The 16,014-nt window shown below is 50.4% G+C and overlaps 7 protein-coding genes across 7 annotated transcripts; 1 reads left to right on the plus strand and 6 right to left on the minus strand.

Moving 5' to 3' along the window:
- Window positions 1-604: 604 nt before the first annotated feature.
- Window positions 605-2,607, minus strand: N7489_011488 (epsin; the record flags this gene model as incomplete). Its single annotated transcript, XM_056717237.1, has 4 exons — window positions 605-1,953; window positions 2,013-2,233; window positions 2,290-2,359; window positions 2,535-2,607. 4 exons carry the CDS (start codon window positions 2,605-2,607, stop codon window positions 605-607), a joined length of 1,713 nt encoding a protein of 570 aa, XP_056564859.1.
- A 1,874-nt stretch (window positions 2,608-4,481) lies between these two features.
- On the minus strand, window positions 4,482-5,556 carry N7489_011489 (ADP-ribosylglycohydrolase family protein; the record flags this gene model as incomplete). Its single annotated transcript, XM_056717238.1, has 3 exons — window positions 4,482-4,864; window positions 4,925-5,355; window positions 5,405-5,556. The coding sequence occupies 3 exons, from the start codon at window positions 5,554-5,556 to the stop codon at window positions 4,482-4,484; spliced, it is 966 nt and encodes a 321-aa protein (XP_056564860.1).
- Window positions 5,557-6,554: 998 nt separating this feature from the next.
- Window positions 6,555-8,331, minus strand: trpE (anthranilate synthase TRP2; the record flags this gene model as incomplete). The annotated part of the gene is made up of 4 exons (XM_056717239.1): window positions 6,555-7,861; window positions 7,921-7,994; window positions 8,079-8,227; window positions 8,320-8,331. 4 exons carry the CDS (start codon window positions 8,329-8,331, stop codon window positions 6,555-6,557), a joined length of 1,542 nt encoding a protein of 513 aa, XP_056564861.1.
- A 743-nt stretch (window positions 8,332-9,074) lies between these two features.
- On the minus strand, window positions 9,075-11,080 carry N7489_011491 (WD40 repeat domain-containing protein; the record flags this gene model as incomplete). The annotated part of the gene is made up of 5 exons (XM_056717240.1): window positions 9,075-9,101; window positions 9,166-10,656; window positions 10,758-10,906; window positions 10,964-10,980; window positions 11,031-11,080. The coding sequence occupies 5 exons, from the start codon at window positions 11,078-11,080 to the stop codon at window positions 9,075-9,077; spliced, it is 1,734 nt and encodes a 577-aa protein (XP_056564862.1).
- Window positions 11,081-12,462: 1,382 nt separating this feature from the next.
- N7489_011492 (rhomboid family protein) lies at window positions 12,463-13,757 on the plus strand (the record flags this gene model as incomplete). Its single annotated transcript, XM_056717241.1, has 2 exons — window positions 12,463-12,941; window positions 13,034-13,757. The coding sequence occupies 2 exons, from the start codon at window positions 12,463-12,465 to the stop codon at window positions 13,755-13,757; spliced, it is 1,203 nt and encodes a 400-aa protein (XP_056564863.1).
- Window positions 13,758-14,157: 400 nt separating this feature from the next.
- N7489_011493 (Rad1/Rec1/Rad17 family repair protein) lies at window positions 14,158-15,333 on the minus strand (the record flags this gene model as incomplete). Its single annotated transcript, XM_056717242.1, has 1 exon — window positions 14,158-15,333. The coding sequence occupies one exon, from the start codon at window positions 15,331-15,333 to the stop codon at window positions 14,158-14,160; it is 1,176 nt and encodes a 391-aa protein (XP_056564864.1).
- Window positions 15,334-15,502: 169 nt separating this feature from the next.
- N7489_011494 (OST5 family protein) lies at window positions 15,503-15,920 on the minus strand (the record flags this gene model as incomplete). Its single annotated transcript, XM_056717243.1, has 4 exons — window positions 15,503-15,548; window positions 15,611-15,665; window positions 15,728-15,757; window positions 15,818-15,920. 4 exons carry the CDS (start codon window positions 15,918-15,920, stop codon window positions 15,503-15,505), a joined length of 234 nt encoding a protein of 77 aa, XP_056564865.1.
- Window positions 15,921-16,014: the final 94 nt, after the last annotated feature.

The raw sequence follows: 16,014 nt of genomic DNA on the forward strand, positions 1-16,014 counted from the left end.
GCTTTGGTTTTGGTTTTGGTCTTGCACTTGACATATAACAATATTACGAAAAGAGAGGCGCAAAACATGGTCATTTTTAGAGAGGTCAGGAAAATCTTGATCACAGACACTGAAGTATCTCAGCTAGTATCAATCAATTTGACTAGACTTGCAACCATACTTGGGCTAGACCTATGCAGTATGAGGGAGTCTGGTAATATGTCAAGAAGTGATTTGAAATGAGAAGGATATCCTAATGGGCAGACAATGGCGGAAACAAAGAAAAGTGTCTTGAGGCAGGGGGGGATACAAGACGGGATGAAGGACCCGGGTCAAACATCCAAATGTAGGCTATCGAGGACACGAAGGAAAAGAAAGCTTGAGTTGAGGCTTCCTTCACGGCTCCAACCCACAATTCTTGGATGCAGGAAGATTGTGGCGAGTATCGGGTAAAGATAGGGAGAGAAATGAAGGGAAACAAGAAAAATGAGACCGGGTAAAAATCGACGACCAAGCCCCGAGTGATTGAACGAGAAACAGAAAAAATGAGATAGATGGTATCCGCGTGAGTGGTCTTAGCGAAGTCGGGAAGAAATCAATAAAGAAGAGCTCCATGGAACAGTGACTACAGATCAATCAGGCTACCGCCGCCAGGCTGCTGCTGCTGCCGGCCTCCCCAAGGGTTGTTATTAGCCGGTTGTTGTTGCTGCTGCTGCACATAGCCGGTCTGCTGCGGCATGCCTGTGAATTGTTGGTTGAAGAATGGGTTTCCGGTAGGCGTAGCGTGTAGGCGGTCCAAACCCTGACCAGCAGAATTGACAAATGTGCCAGGTGCTGTGTGCTGTGCGGGGATTCGGAGATCTCCAACATTGCCGAAGGTATCCAGGCCTTCGCCTGACCCGAGAAGGGCGTTGAGACGAGCATGGTGAGGGTCCTGTGGTGGGGTACTCTTGGGTGGCTGTGGGGCTTGGAAGCCGGCGATCGGGTTGGGCTGAGTGGGTTGGGCGAACTGCGAGCTTTGGCCATACTGCGCATTGTTCTGGGCAAACTGATTCGTTGCACGGTCCTCCGACAGGGAATTAAGTGTCGGTGGGCCTGTTTGTGCAGGTTTGTTGAACTGTGTTTGCGTACGCTGAGCGAAGGGGTTGTTTGATCCTGTCGGCATGGGCTTGAGGGCATCTGCGGGCTGCAGTTGCTGGGATGGGTTCCCGGCCCATGGGTTATTGCTTCCTGCGGTCTGATAGTTCTCCTGGGGCTGCTGCTGCTGTTGCTGCTGTTGCGAGAAGATATCCGCCCCGTAAGGGTTGTTCGGGTTGAATGCGGTGTGCTGGGGTTGAAGAGCGGCCTGCGGTTGCAAAAGGTTGTTTTGTTGCTGGCCGTAAGGGTTCTGATCAAAGGCCGAGGGCTGCGCCTGATAGCCGTTGGCGTAAGGGTTATTCATGCCGGTGGGCTGATTCTGGAATCCTGTCGGCTGCGCATACTGGTTGTTCAGGTAACCAGTTGTCATAGGCTGCTGCGGGTTGATGGGGTTGCCGAACCAGTCCACAGCACCTTGCTGTTGGTAGCCCTGGTTGTAGCCGGTTGGCTGCACTTGAGCCGGGGTGTCGTCGAAGAGAGATTGGGCGTTGCTCTCTTCTAATTCGCGCTTTCGGAGGTCCTCCTCTTCCCTGCTAAGCTTGATGGCCTTGGCAAGATCCTCATCGTCCTGAGTTGCCATTGTCTCCTTGGCACGTCGTCGGCGCTCCTCCTCGGCTTCGGCCTTGCTGGCTTCAATGGCTAAGCGGTATTCGGCGTCGGAGTCGTCGTCCCCGTTGCGTCGGCGTCGGTCTCTGCGCGGCGGTTCCATGCTGGAGCTTCCGTAGCCTTCATCGAGTCCGCTCACGCGAGTCTTCCAGAGTTTGCGATCTGACCGTTCACTGCGCAAGCGATCTTCATCCAGTACCAACGCAGTCAATTCCTTTGCTGCGACGCGAACTACAGAACACCAACATGTCAATTTTGCGACTCCCGCTAAATTTCAAGAGACAACTTACCGTTCTGGCCAACATCTCGTCCTTCCTCATCCACATATGTGAACTCGCGCAAAGTCTTGATAATATAGACATTTTTCCGGGCCCACGTTACCACCAACTCTGAGCCTTCGTGGAGACAATAGTCCAAGACCTTCAGTGACTTCAGCACGTGGCGCCAGTTCTTGCCCTTATCGTTGAGTCGCTTGTCAAGCATGTCCATGATCTCGTAGAACTCATTCGGGCTATTATGTAAATGGTATTAGCGGTGCCCACAGGGTTGATCGCAGACCCAACTCACCTCCCGAAAGTCATGGCGGCAATCTCGGACATGTCGGTGCCAGTAGGGCCCCAAGGGTCATTACTAGTGGCTTAAGAAGTAAGTTAGCAACATGGTCACAATGTATGCGGGGGTGCATGGGCGCAATGCAGCAAGCAACACCCGGGAAAAGACAGGGGCAGCAAGCCATGGCAACGGCAGTTCTGCATATGCGGCGGCGACTCGATGGTCGCCCGGAAGTTCGATGCAGAGGAATCGGCTCATACCATTTCGGACCTTAACCTGCACTGAGGAATATCCTTTTGTGACGTTCTTCACACTCCGCACGACTTTAGACATGGTGGCGGTGAGGCGACGGTCGCTGTTTTAAGGTAAAGGGAATGGATCGTAGTCGGGTGGAAACCGATGCGATGGATAATTGTAGAAGAGTAATAGATTGCCAAGCACACACAGCCCTCTTTCTCCGTGTCGCGGCTTAAGGTGGTTGTCAAACGTGACTATTCTGAAAGGTACAGGCAGATTGGTCTAAAAGAGGTTAAAACGATTGAGGGTTAGATTGCCTGAAAGGGAAATATTGGCAAACAATAGTCGACAGTCAACGGATGAAAGGTGAAAAGTGAAAGAGAGTGAGAGGGGATGGGCTCGACCGGGGGGGGAATGAGAGGGCTTGGCAGTGACGAAGCAGCTTGGAACTTATACACCCTGGCACTGTTGAAGATCTACACTTGGAACCTTTCAGCCTGGTGGATTTTTCAATTTCATTTATTATCAGACATAGAACAAAAACAGCTCCAAGATCCCTTAGATGTTCTGACAGGTCCAGTGCATTTCCCAATTACCGCTACGCCCTCGTGGCCGGAGGTCCGGTCTAATCGCCGTGATCTTTTTCTCCTTTTTGCCCCTTCTATATATAGCCCATGATAACCGATTCACTGTTCGACTTTACACTCATCTTCTTTGACATATACTATCAGAGCCAATTCCAATTCTTGCAGGGTCTATCAGAAAAAGGGAATAAAAAAAGACATGGCATGTTTCCCGCCACATGTGGCGGTCTTGGGCCGCGTCAGGACCTTGGTCGTGGTCAGGCAACAGTCAATTGGACTGCAGGTCCTATATCTACTTCTACTAGTATATACCTTATGTACCTATATTGTAGGTATGTAGGTAGTATCGTTCATATAAAATATTGAAATCTCAACAGTTGGAAGAACCAGACTACGTCATTTGCGTTTCTAGAATGCAACGACACTCTTGGCACTCCGATCGGAGGTCCACATTGGGGTTGATATCGAAGTTTTATATTCCATTCCTTACTACATAAGTATTCACTTTGTTTTATATAGCACATATCGATAGCAGGGCGGGTTTCAGTTAGCATACCAATGGACCCAATTCCTGGTGACAGATGGCCAATATCCTGAAGAATAGTATGGGAAGGAAGAGCTACTGGGCTTTCTATGTCGTCCTGAGAGACAGTGCTTCATCCTGCTATCATGAAGGATAAACTTGGACTGCAGGAGATGAAATATCACCAAGGCAAGCTTGGTCAAAACCCTTTATGCGTCCGAGGGGCTATCCCATCGCCCTAATACGAGACCTCTCTGAATGCCTACATTAATGTATTCAGGAACGCTTGTTACTCTAGTGCAGACATATAACTACAACCTACGATAGTAAATGGATTCAACTACTAAGTATCTAGCTACATAATGAAACAGGGTGTGATCGAACACCCCAATGTATTCCGTGGGATCTGTCAAGTGGCTATGGAGAACCCAAAGGTCCAGCCACGACTTTATCAAAGAACATCCACGAGAACTTGAGCTTGATCAGGGTGCACACCGGCATACGGCAGATCTCGACAATGGTAATGTTGACATCTCCGTAGATATAAGCACCAAATGCCGGGAACCCTCCGCCTACGCTGTCTCTGGGGGCTACGGAGAGACATTGTGGTCGAGAGGGTTGAGAGGAAGAAGGAAGAAGAAGAGAAGAGGAAGAAAGGTGGGAGGGGTCCTTTTATACCCCCAACAACACGCGCGCCTTCCCGAAATGGACCACCTGCCTTGCACCTTCTCAATGTCACATCGCACCTTCCCAATCTGTATATGGACATTTGTTTACGCAGGGAAGTACCCTGGCTATTTGGACGTAACTAGGTAGAACAATTATGATGTGAATCTTAGTAGTGCAATTCCAAGTCCCAAATCTCAAGCTATCCCATCAGACAGAGCACCAGCAATACTCCCAATAAACCCTTTATTCTGCATCCCATCCACCCATTCACCAGGTATAGCGTCAAACCCATAGAATGAGCCCGCAAGACCTCCATAAACAGCCCCAGCAGTATCCGAGTCACCGCCCAGATTGACGACTGCCAGCGCCCCATCCTTCCAAGTATCATACTTGAAGAATGCCCACAAGGCACATTCAAGCGTATCAACAACCCACCCACTACTTTTCATATCGCTAGGCTCTTTTGCCTTCCAGTCACTGATTGTCCTGTATCTGTACAGCGACAAGCGCTCCTTCAGAGCAGAATGAGTAAACGGGAACACGGAGACCGCGTGGAAGAGTTGCTTCTTCGTCTCGCCTATAAAACCGTCAGTGGACAAGTCTTGAGAGGAAAGGAGACAGAAACAAAACCACCAACCATTCATAACCTTACACACCAACTCCGTATACGCTTCACAGGCTTCCACACACGCGAGCGAAGGATGTGTGATCTGGCCGTGTGTTCTGGCAATCTCCCTCGCTAACCTAGAATCTCGCCAGTAAACCAGTCCAACTGGGACGATCCTCATCAAGCTCCCATTCCCAGAGTACTCTTCGTACTCCAATCTACCATTGACCATCACCTGAGCAAGTTCGAAATCGCCCTTCTCTATGCCGTATTTCTCCCACTGTCCCAGGGAGATGCGAGTAGAACGTCCTACATCCCACGAGTGGTTGACAGTGCTGAAATGGCCGTTTCTTAGCCACTCGACAAAGTATTGAATTGATAGCGTGTGGTTGTACTGCATGTTGGACTTGTTGAACGAGCAGGCCAAGGCTAGTGTCATAGATCCGTCGTCGGAGTAGGATCTGTTCAGGTTAGTAGCATATACTTCCCATATATGAGGTGGAAACTGACCCAGCTGGTTGATCGAAGGGCGCGACTTTTCTTAAGCATGTGATCGGCTTGAAGGTTCCTGGGTCTTTGAATTGTACGGGGCCACCGAGTGCGTCGGCTACGCAGACGCCCCAGATGGCGGCTTGAGCGCGAGATTTCAATGACGGAGACATGTTGCGCTGTTGATGCTTTTTTTCTTTTTGATTTGCCTTGGTCTCGAGGCGATTTCGTCTTATTTGAAGATGTCGGAAGATGTCATCGGGAGTGACTCAAAGAGGGAAGAACCTTGGGAAGTCGGAACCCTTCCAATATTGAGTCATCAGGGCGCAGCACCAGCTGAGGGAATAAGAGCACCTCAGTATGCGAGAGAGAACCTTAAATGTGACATTGGTAGCGCCAAGCTCAATGCAAGCCTGGGAATGATTTGTATGGGGTACGAACTCAGCCTCACTAGGCGTTTCCACAGCCTCGCCGACTCACCTCTGAGAGCTGTTCCCTGGACACCAACTAAGCTCTAAGGTTGTGGTTGAATATGATCCAGTGGCCTATACCCGAAGTATATATATGTAAATAAACATCTACTTACGACTAGACCGGGCAAGGTCATGGATGCCATCTAACCGGTTAGTAGTTATACCCTCAACCAGGGCTTACCGAGACCTTGATTCACGTAATTCTCGGTGTTGTTTGACTTAAGGACGAGGAGGAGACAGAGGAGAGAGGAGAGGGGACTCTTCAAACAAATCCAAGTTTGGTTCTATATAGCACTCTTCGATATCATCTCATATTACAATATACCTCAACGTCTCGACTGATGACAGTCTTGAATCTTCTATATTGTGCAATATAGAAGTGTTTCCACCGGTCATCCTTGATCTACTTCCCATGAGTGTGTCAGTTGGGAGCACGACCTTGGAACGTACATAGGGACTTCGCAATTGACATGTTGGAAAGTCGCTGAAACTAGTATATATCAGAATGCGATGGGCATAAATTGTGTATAATTTCATGATAATCTACCGAAATTCAACGTTAGAGAGCGTGTGACCTTCAGAATGCTGTTCGTCACCACATCAAAAACACCATATCCCATTGTGTAACCCTCGGGGGCCGACGCTCCTGCTAAAAAGAAACATAATGTGCTTGTGTTTTATCCCTAAATCCAAGTCTATTACTTCTCCATGCTCAGGTATTTAGCCTCGGCGCCCTTGATACAAGCAATGTTGGCACCAAGCTTGTTGATCGTCTCAATGTACTCATCATAGGGGTCTGAGTCGAAGACAATACCACCACCAGCCTGGAGGTACGCCACGCCGTCCTTGAGCATCATAGTGCGCAGCGCAATGCATGTATCCATCGCACCGGGCATTTCCGCGGAGCCATCTGCATTGGCGCTGTTATATCCAAAGTATCCGACAGCGCCAGCGTAGACGCCACGCTTTTCACCCTCCAGCTCGGCAATGAGCTGCATGGCGCGCACCTTGGGTGCACCGGAGACTGTGCCGGCTGGGAAGATAGACCGGAATGCATCGAAGCGGGTCTTGTCGGGCCGCAGCTCTCCGGAGACTTGGGAAACCAGGTGCTGGACGTGCGAGAACTTCTCCACGACCATCAGTCGGTCGACCTGTGTTGTGGTGGGGTCGCAAACCCGGTTCACGTCGTTGCGGGCAAGATCGACCAACATGACGTGCTCGGCGCGGTCCTTGAGACTGCTGCGGAGCTCCTCGGAGAGGGCGGCGTCCTCCTCCGGGGTCTTGCCGCGCTTCACTGTGCCTGCGATGGGGTGGCTGATGATACGCCCCCGCTCTTCCTTTACCAGGAGCTCGGGGCTGGCGCCGACAAGCTGGAAGTCTTGGCAGTCGATATAGAACAAATAAGGAGATGGGTTGACGGTGCGAAGATGGCGGAAGAGGTTGAATGGGTGGAGAGAGGTGGGTCGTGATAGCCGCTGTGACGGCACGGTCTGGAAAATATCGCCCTTGGCAATGTGCTCCTTCAATCGGTTGACGTGGCCTTCGTACCCTTCCTGTCCGATGTTGGATGTATACTCCTGGTTCGGAATGATCGGGCCCTGGGGCGGAAGCGGCGTGCGGTCCTGGAGCAGCTTCTCAATCGTCTTCTGGATGATGGACTGGCCCTTGAGGTATGAGGCCTCGATATCTGCATCCGCCGAGGGAATGGGAACGTAGGTGATGACCTTGACGACTTGGAAGAAATGATCGAATGCAACGATGGTGTCGTAAAGCATAAAGAACGATTCGGGCACTCCGAGGACATCCTTCATCGGCCGCGCCGTCTTGGGCTCAAAATATCTAACACAGTCGTATCCAACATATCCGATCGCTCCAGCAGTCAAGGGTGGAAGGACTAATTCAGGTACTGTCGCGACGCGAAACTGAGAGAGCTCATCCTCAAGGTATGGGAGGGGATCGGCTGCTGGGCCATGGCCTTCGCCAGTCTTGATGACTTTTCTGGGGTCTGTATGGGAGGAAGTGGTAAGCGATGGAATCGGACCAAAGACTCCCGGTATTACCCACCTGCACCAACAAAGCTGTATCGCCCAATGGTCTCCGTGGTAGCAGCACTTTCAAACAAGAATGACAACCGTGAGCTATCCCTGCGAGTCAGCCATCTTGTCCAATATCCCATCCCCCCCCGCCTTATCGTCATTGTTGGAAAGAACCCAATGACTCACTTCTCTGCGATTTTCAAGTATGCCAATGTCGGGGTTAAGAGGTCGGCAGCGATCGATGCCGTGACCGGAAGTAGGTTGGGAGGGAAGGCGGAGTTCCTCGACTTGGAGATCACATCTCGCGCCGTCTCGAGGGACGGGATGGTGACGACCTGAGTCATTGGTCAATAAGTGCAAACACAACCTTGGAATCTCCGGCCTCGAAGGGCGGAGAAATACAGCGGCAAGACAGTTGTGTACTTACAGGAGTTGCCATTTGTTATAAATGCCCGGTATTGATGAAGGATAGTAAAGAGAAAGGATTGAATTGGCGCGGGAAAACGATTCACACTGTTCACGGGTGGGTATGCTGACGGCGGGCCCCAGTTTGCTGATGTGAGATTTGAAAAGTTAACACAACGGTGATGGCAATTGTAGGCTTAACATCAATTTTATGCCTCCTTATGGATTTCCTGAAATGAAAACCTTAGAAGCTTGAAAAAGCTTGCACGTCTCACATGTGTGCTCAGGTGCCCTCCAGCGCGTGACTATATGCATCCCGAAGCGGACTAGCGTCGAGGGGTATTATCGACTATCGATAGAGGCCTATCTCCGGAGGTCGGGACTATGGATGTACCTATAATGGACAGGGCTTCCTTTGAAAATTGGGGTATTTGCTTGATTATCAGACACTAAAAGTGAGTTTTAGACATCACAGATCCACCTGAGATGGGTTAGGGTAAAAAAAAAAAGGGCAAAAAAGTCCACCGTCGCCAGTCCATGTCATTCGCCGTGCCCACCCAAACCTGTCCCAAGCAATGCATGCCATTATGCATTTTCTAAAGAAAAATGTATGTTCATAGAAGACAAAAAGGATAAAAGGAAAAAAGGGGAAAACCATAAAGGTTGATATGTCTTCGAGGGAAAGAGACTGAGAAGGCTTTTCAAGCGGGATTGTCGGATTAGTTCAAGCAGGGCATGAGTCGTGAGTGTTCATGTGGCTGTTTCAAACCCGCTCTGTCACCGTTGCAAGTTGATGATTGCCATCTAAGGGAATTGGACTGTCAGCATGGGGGGAATTGACACGGGTAAACCAGACCACGGAGCTTACCTGTTTGTCGAAGCCATAGGCAAGTCGTTTCCCATCTGCATCCCAGGAGAGGGCCCGATGGGGATCTGATTTTGAATGTCCATTCTGTCCATGATGTCCATTCTGACCATTGGTCATGCGGTCGGGCTCCTCTTTCTTCACCTCGGGGCTAGTTGCGGTCCAGGTAGACATGAGATTACCACCAGGGTGTCCAGTGTTCCAGATAAAGAGGCCATCCTTGCTAGCCGCACCGAGAGCATATCCATCCGGCGAGAAAGATCCGGTAATAGCGGGAGTTGAGTCTAGGCTCAGCTGATGGAAGTTCGTGTAATCCTTTATATCCAGGTTGACTTGCCAGACCTTGACCTTACCATCTGCTGAGAAAGAGGCAAATTCAATACGATGGGGGTCAAATTGAGGGCTGATATCAATGCCGGTGATTCTGTCCTTGTGGGCGTCGGGGATAAAAATGTCATGGGTAGGGATCCAAATTGAAGCGCTCAGTCCAGAAGCCGCGATAGCAACGGAATGAGACTCGGTTTGGACACAGCGAATAAACTCCCAAGTTGCGTTGTCTCTGGGAGAAGGGAATGTCTTGATCAAGCGGATGCTGTTGTCCACTTCGCATTGATAGACTGCACCGTCACCAGAAGCAAATGCCAGGTTGCGTCCACACCACGCAAGATCATAGATATTGTTCTCAATTACTTGAGGTGGAGGGAAAACATCTGGCCGGCGGCTGTCGTCCCAAAGCGCGAGTTCCGATACGTTATGATTCGAGGCTACAACCACCAGTTGCGAGCTGCCAGTTGCCCAGTGCAAGCCAGTAATAAGCCGGGGTACTTCAGGTAGCAAATCCACTGCATCCCCGTTGACGTTGTACATGGTGATAGTGCCCCTGTCCTCAGTACAAGTCGCGACGGCCAATTTCTCACCAATGGCATCCCAGGCTACAGTCGAGACACTTGTGTCACCCTTCTTGAGCTCGACTATTCTCTTCTGGACAGGTTCCGACGACATGGACAGCTTCCACAAGCTGCAAAAGAGGTCACCGGCTCCCACAACCACAGTTGGATCCCGAGGGCGCCATGCGACATGTGTCACGTGATGATCCAGATTCAGCAGGGCGGTGTCGGGTGTCAAATCGATGGGCTTGGCGGGGGCGATCTGGGCGGAAGAGCTCTCGCCGTTTTCCAGGGTCGGTAGTTCAGGGATCTCCTCGGCCATGCTGACATCACCATCCTCATCCATATGATCCGGGGTATCTGGCTGGCTTTCAGTTTGCGCCTTGTCCTCCATAAATTCATCGCTATCAGTTTCGTCTTTTCGGCTGTCCTTCCCGGGCTCGGCATGGCCGTTCACCGGGCGGTCGCGCGCAAGTTGACCCGGCGAATCTGGGTCTGTGCCGACAACCTCATCTGGACTTTTCACCGATCCTGCTTTGGCTCCAATTTCAAAGGGCTCTGGCCCAAAAAAATAGTCAGACGGTGAAATGCTTTTGCGATTGCCCTCCTGCGCATTACAATTAGTTTGGGTTTCAATTGAGGAACCCAAAAAGAAAGTAGTTTTTCCCCCCTTTGGCGCGTAAGAACCGTTTAAAATGAAATACGTACCTTGTCCAGCGAGGATTCCAACTCGTGGTATTGGAGGCCCTTTTGGACCAACGACACCAGCGCATGGGTTTTAATGTAAGGCGCAAACGGGAGAGTTTGCGGATCAGGGAACCACGCACGCTGCAAAGACACGGCGGCATCGCCATGACCTAGGTTGAGTTAGAGGTCAAATTTGAAGGGGAAAGCCAAGGGGCAATGTGACCAACCGGCTTCTTGGAGGTACCTAAAAAGATATTAGTTCTGCAGGAGACACATGGGCTGTATTGCACTTACCTCCATATTAAATAGTTGACATGATGCGACGTGAGGTCAGGTTGTGCCATGATTACATGTGCGACCAGCTAAGGGCCACGGACATGCCAGAAGAGGGAAGAGCTGTTTTGCCGATGGAAAACCAAAGTGGAGGCTTCGATGCGCGAGCTTCAGGAACACGGAACACGAGGCCGGAAGGGGGTAGGAACTTCCGGATAAATAGAAAAAGGGGGTGCTTGTATTTCCCGCACAGAATCTAAGACTCTGAGAATTGAAGATTGAAGAGAAAGCCAAGACAAGGGAGAAATTGGAGATTTGGGGGGTCTTGAAAGAAGGTGAGGGAGTGGAGGGAAGAAGAGATGAGATTAAAGGATCAGGAAGAATAGAGATCTGTAAATCTCAATAGAAATAGGAATCAAGTATTCGAAGAAGAGAGAGGGAGAGGGAAGTGAAGATCTGAGATTAAAGGATCCAGAATGTTTGGCAGAAGTCCATTTTAGCACTAGCCACTGGATCCTCCGTGTGGCGTTGACCTCCACACTTCTCGATCTCTTCTCTCCAGTCATTTTTCTATGAATGAGGTATCAATCTAACACTACCAATATCTATCTGATATTCTAAACTTCATCAAACTCTCCTGACACTCTATCCCTCTGGGTACTCTGTCTTCTCAAACCACTCTCCTGCTAAGCGCCTAAAAAACGGGGGTTCTCCACATATCGGGGGATTTCAGCACGAGCACCCTGGCACCTTTCAAAAGTTCCAATTCCAAGGACCGGAGTGCTTCTCCTGTGTCACAACTTACCCTTACCCTTACACTTATAATAATATCTACCAACAGGGATTCTACCTTTCGGACATCATATACCAATGACCTGAACTGCATCCACCCGGACCTGCAGGATCAATCGCAGATGGTGGATCGTGGCTAATGATGCCGCCAGTTACCGACCTGACATTGGCGCATCCTTTAACATCCTTAAAGTACGGGATACTTTCTACCTTTGGACTTCTTTGCTTACTGCGATTTACGGACTGGTTAGTTGGATATACTTCGGTTGTTTCTTTTCATTTACTATTGCTGGCTACATTACCCCAGGGGTCCCATTATGGAGTGTCTGATAGGCTACTCCGTTGCGTGTTGAATGTTGGATGTTTGATCTTACACTTGTGTCTAGATTTGGGTCATTAATAGATCATTAATAACGATCTGTGCTGCTTACCTATGTAGGTACTGGCCTTGATGTCTTGTCACTCATTCAATCTAATTCTAGATTCAAATCATATTCGAACTAGGAATTAAAAAGAAAGAAAAAAAATATATTATGAACTAAATAGTAAGGGAAACGAGATAATAACATGAAACATCACTCGATAACTACCTATAATCGAAGGCTATGTGGATGTTGTGTGTGATGTTGGTGCCTTTGAAGCATCTCGGGGCCAAACAAACATGGATGCTACTTCCGCTCTCCAAAGTCTCCCACCTCAACTTTCGCATCTCTACGGTGGCGTTTTGCAGCTCCAAGCGAGCTCCAACATGTCGCTCCGAATCAATATTCCCCCTGCTACTCGAATCTGTCTCGTCAGCCTTCTCACCCTCTCCCTACTCTACAACATTGCCAGATGGCGACAAATTGACACCACCGGCGGAACTCCGACCACATCTCCTCTCGTCCCCTACCTGACCCTCGTCCCCTCGTTCTTCTATTACTATCCCTGGACAATCGTCACGGCCACCTTCGTCGAGCAAAATATATTCACCGTGATATTAAATGCCGCCACCGTATTCTATGGCGGTAAATACCTCGAGCGCGCGTGGGGCTCGCGCGAGTTCAGCAAGTTCATCGCGGTCGTCGCCGTGATCCCCTGCATCGCCATCATTCCAATCTACCTAATCTGGGGAGCAATCGGAGGCTCCTCAAGTAGAGCGTACGCATCGCCCCTCTCCCTTCCCCTCCGGCAACAAGAGCAAACCGGTTACCACCACCCCATACCAAGTACTAACAATCCCAACCAAACAGCCTCACCCAAATCTGCGGCGGAGTCTCCATCCAAGCCTCCTTCCTAGTCGCCTTCATACAGCTCGTCCCAGAACACACCGTAACAATCTTCAAAGGAATAATCAAGATGCGCGTAAAGCACTTCCCCGCCCTCTTCCTCCTCCTAAACACCATCAGCGGCCTCATCATCGGAACACACACCGCCGCAATCCTCTCCTGGCTCGGCCTCCTCACAAGCTGGACCTACCTTCGCTTCTACAAGCGGCAGCCCGACCTAACCGGCACCTCGAACGGTACAGGCATCAAAGGCGACGCCAGTGAGACCTTCGCCTTCGCCTGTCTATTCCCAGACGTCATGCAGCCGCCTGTGGCCTTCGTCGCGGACAAGATCTACGCTTTGCTAGTCGCAGCTAAGCTTCTGACGCCGTTCTCGCAGGACGATATCGCCTCCGGCAACGAGCTGGTGCTGGCGAGAGGCGAGGCGGGATTGCCGACACTGTTGAATAGCCAGCGTGGTGGGGCCAGGGGAGCCGGTAAGCGCGAGGAGGCAGAGCGAAGACGTGCTATTGCGCTCAAGGCTTTGGATCGCAGGTTGCAGGCTGCTACTGCTGGGCGTGTGCAGGCTCACTCGCCTGGTTTGCGAGAGCCTAGTTCGTCGATGCCGCGTCCTGCTACGCCCACTCCGGCTGCGCCTGTTGGTCAGAGTATGCTGGGGGAAACGAGTTACAATCCGGATCATGCTTGAGTGTGGTTATGTGCTTCTTTTCCTAACTCTGGCGTTTTGTGACGCACTTTGGATTTGGCCTTTTGGACATATTCGCATTCGTGGCATGGCTGGTTTGTGGCTTAGTTTACTTTTTTATACTGATAGTGTCTGCACTTCTGATGATGTACATGATTTGTTCGACCTGTCTTTGGGGTTTGATTTCTCGCTCTAGTTATTAGGCTGATATCCTAGCGCCTCTGATTGCGGTGGCTTTTTGGCCTTGAATTCCATTTGTTTCATACCAGAGTTTGTACGTAAATGTCTATGTAGTCTTCCACCTTAGTAACCGTTGCACCCTGCCTAGGTATTAATCTGTTACTTTAACCATCCAAATTGGGGTATGCTCTTTATATTGATTATCGTGTTGATCCTAACCCGGCTATTCACCTCCTGCGTCCATCTCCATCTCAGCCTCCTCTTCGTCTAGCAATGGGACAAACCGGAAGTCCACGAAACACACAGGTCCATTGGGACCCTTTACGCCAGCACCAACCGGTCTGCCCATTGGCACATTATGATCGTCAAGCTCAATCATGAACTGTAAGCTTAACACCCCCTGCCGATCTCCACGAATACTAACCTTATTAGCGACAGACATAGCTCTCGCAGCCTTCCGAACCAAGCCAAAGCGATAGCTCTGTCGAATGCGCTCGCCCATGGAAGAAGGAGGAGAAACAAGGAAAGTCTCCGTGACCGTAGGCGCAAGCTTAGCTCTAGTTGCGCGAGCCCGCGAAGAGCCATCATCGAACAACACCTTATGCATCTGAGATTGTGTATTGCCCTGACCAGCGCCACCGGCGATCTCGTTGTGCTGGTCAACCGAGAACTCCACAGTGGATTCACTGAACGGGCCACCCGCACCAGAGAGAGCGAAGTACGGTTCTCGCTTGGCGCAGGCGGATAGTTTCAAGATTGTGGGGGTGGAGGAGTCGAGTTCGGCGATGGCATTATGTAGCCAGGCGGACCGCATGATGATTTTCATGATGATGGCGTCGCGCTGGAGGGGAATGTCTGCTTCGTCTTCGTCGGGCTCATAGGTGACTAGCTCGCAGGTTGTTTTCACCCCAGCTTCGGTGATGGTGATGCTAAGCGGGGCGCCATGTTGGGCGTATTGAAGCGTGCAGGAGCGATCCATGAGCAGGGCTGGAGCGTTGAATGCACTTGACGAGGCGATCCCGCTTTGCGTGATACTAGTGTCGCGGGGTCGGTTGGACTCGGGGAACTCATTGATGCCGAAGATCTTTAGGGTTTCGAGGATGGCGGAGAGGGAAACGACAAAATGAGGGTAAGCCCCATTTTGTGAAGATTCGTTGTCGTCTTGGGGCGTTCCGTTCTGGTTGTTATGTTCAGGGTCGGTCGATGGATTGAATGTGTAGCTGGTGAAGAGCGACTTGTCGAGGAAGGCTAGTCCTTGGATGACGCGGCCTTCCTCCACTGAGAATCGGAGGCCATCTGGGGTAATTTGGACAGTGGCCTTGTGCGCAAAACCAATGCAGGAGAGCAGTGTGTAGAGATGGTGGGCGTTGTTGGGAACGCCGGCGAAAAGGGGCTCCATTTTGTTATGTAGGCTGCTAGCTCGAACTTTTCAAGCGCGATACTGGCACAGAGCAAAGATGATGAGTCACAAGATGCGTGATGACTTTGGATGTTCTAGCAGTACAGGCCCCTTTGAACCCAACGCTTATGGTACATTCAGCGGGACGCGCAATAGGAAAGGTGGCCGGTTAAACGTAGACTCCGGCGGCGCAGATCATGAACACAGCTCCAAAGCTATCCAGAATACCCAATCAGTATATCATGTGTTGAGAAATGGGACGCAACGCATTACTAACCCAAATGCCAGTGCGGCCGGGAATCCTAAGGACACGATGCCGAGGAAAGACCGATCTGTTTGATGAAGTCAGCGTCCAGTTCCACCTGGGCAATGTGGAATTAATAAAGTAACTTACTCAAGCCAAAGAGAGTGGCGGTAACCAATGCTATCAATATCAGTCAGAGATCGGGCTGCTTTCAAAGCTATGATAGACCAAGAAGCTTACCGATGAGGAGCAAGTTAAAGCCGACGGAGAACTGGCTGTCCTTGGCAATGAGAGGGATGAATGGAGTTGCAGAGGCTGCCTCCCAGACTTCGTTCAGAGACATTAGGACAATAGATGATTAATGCAATTGAGGGAGAAATTGATTCAGGTTAAAGATAATGTGAAAGTGATATAGATCGACAGTGTTGATCTGGCCC

The sequence above is a fragment of the Penicillium chrysogenum genome, assembly GCF_028827035.1.
Source record: "Penicillium chrysogenum strain IBT 35668 chromosome Unknown utg000005l_segment0_segment0, whole genome shotgun sequence".
NCBI lineage: Eukaryota > Fungi > Ascomycota > Eurotiomycetes > Eurotiales > Aspergillaceae > Penicillium > Penicillium chrysogenum.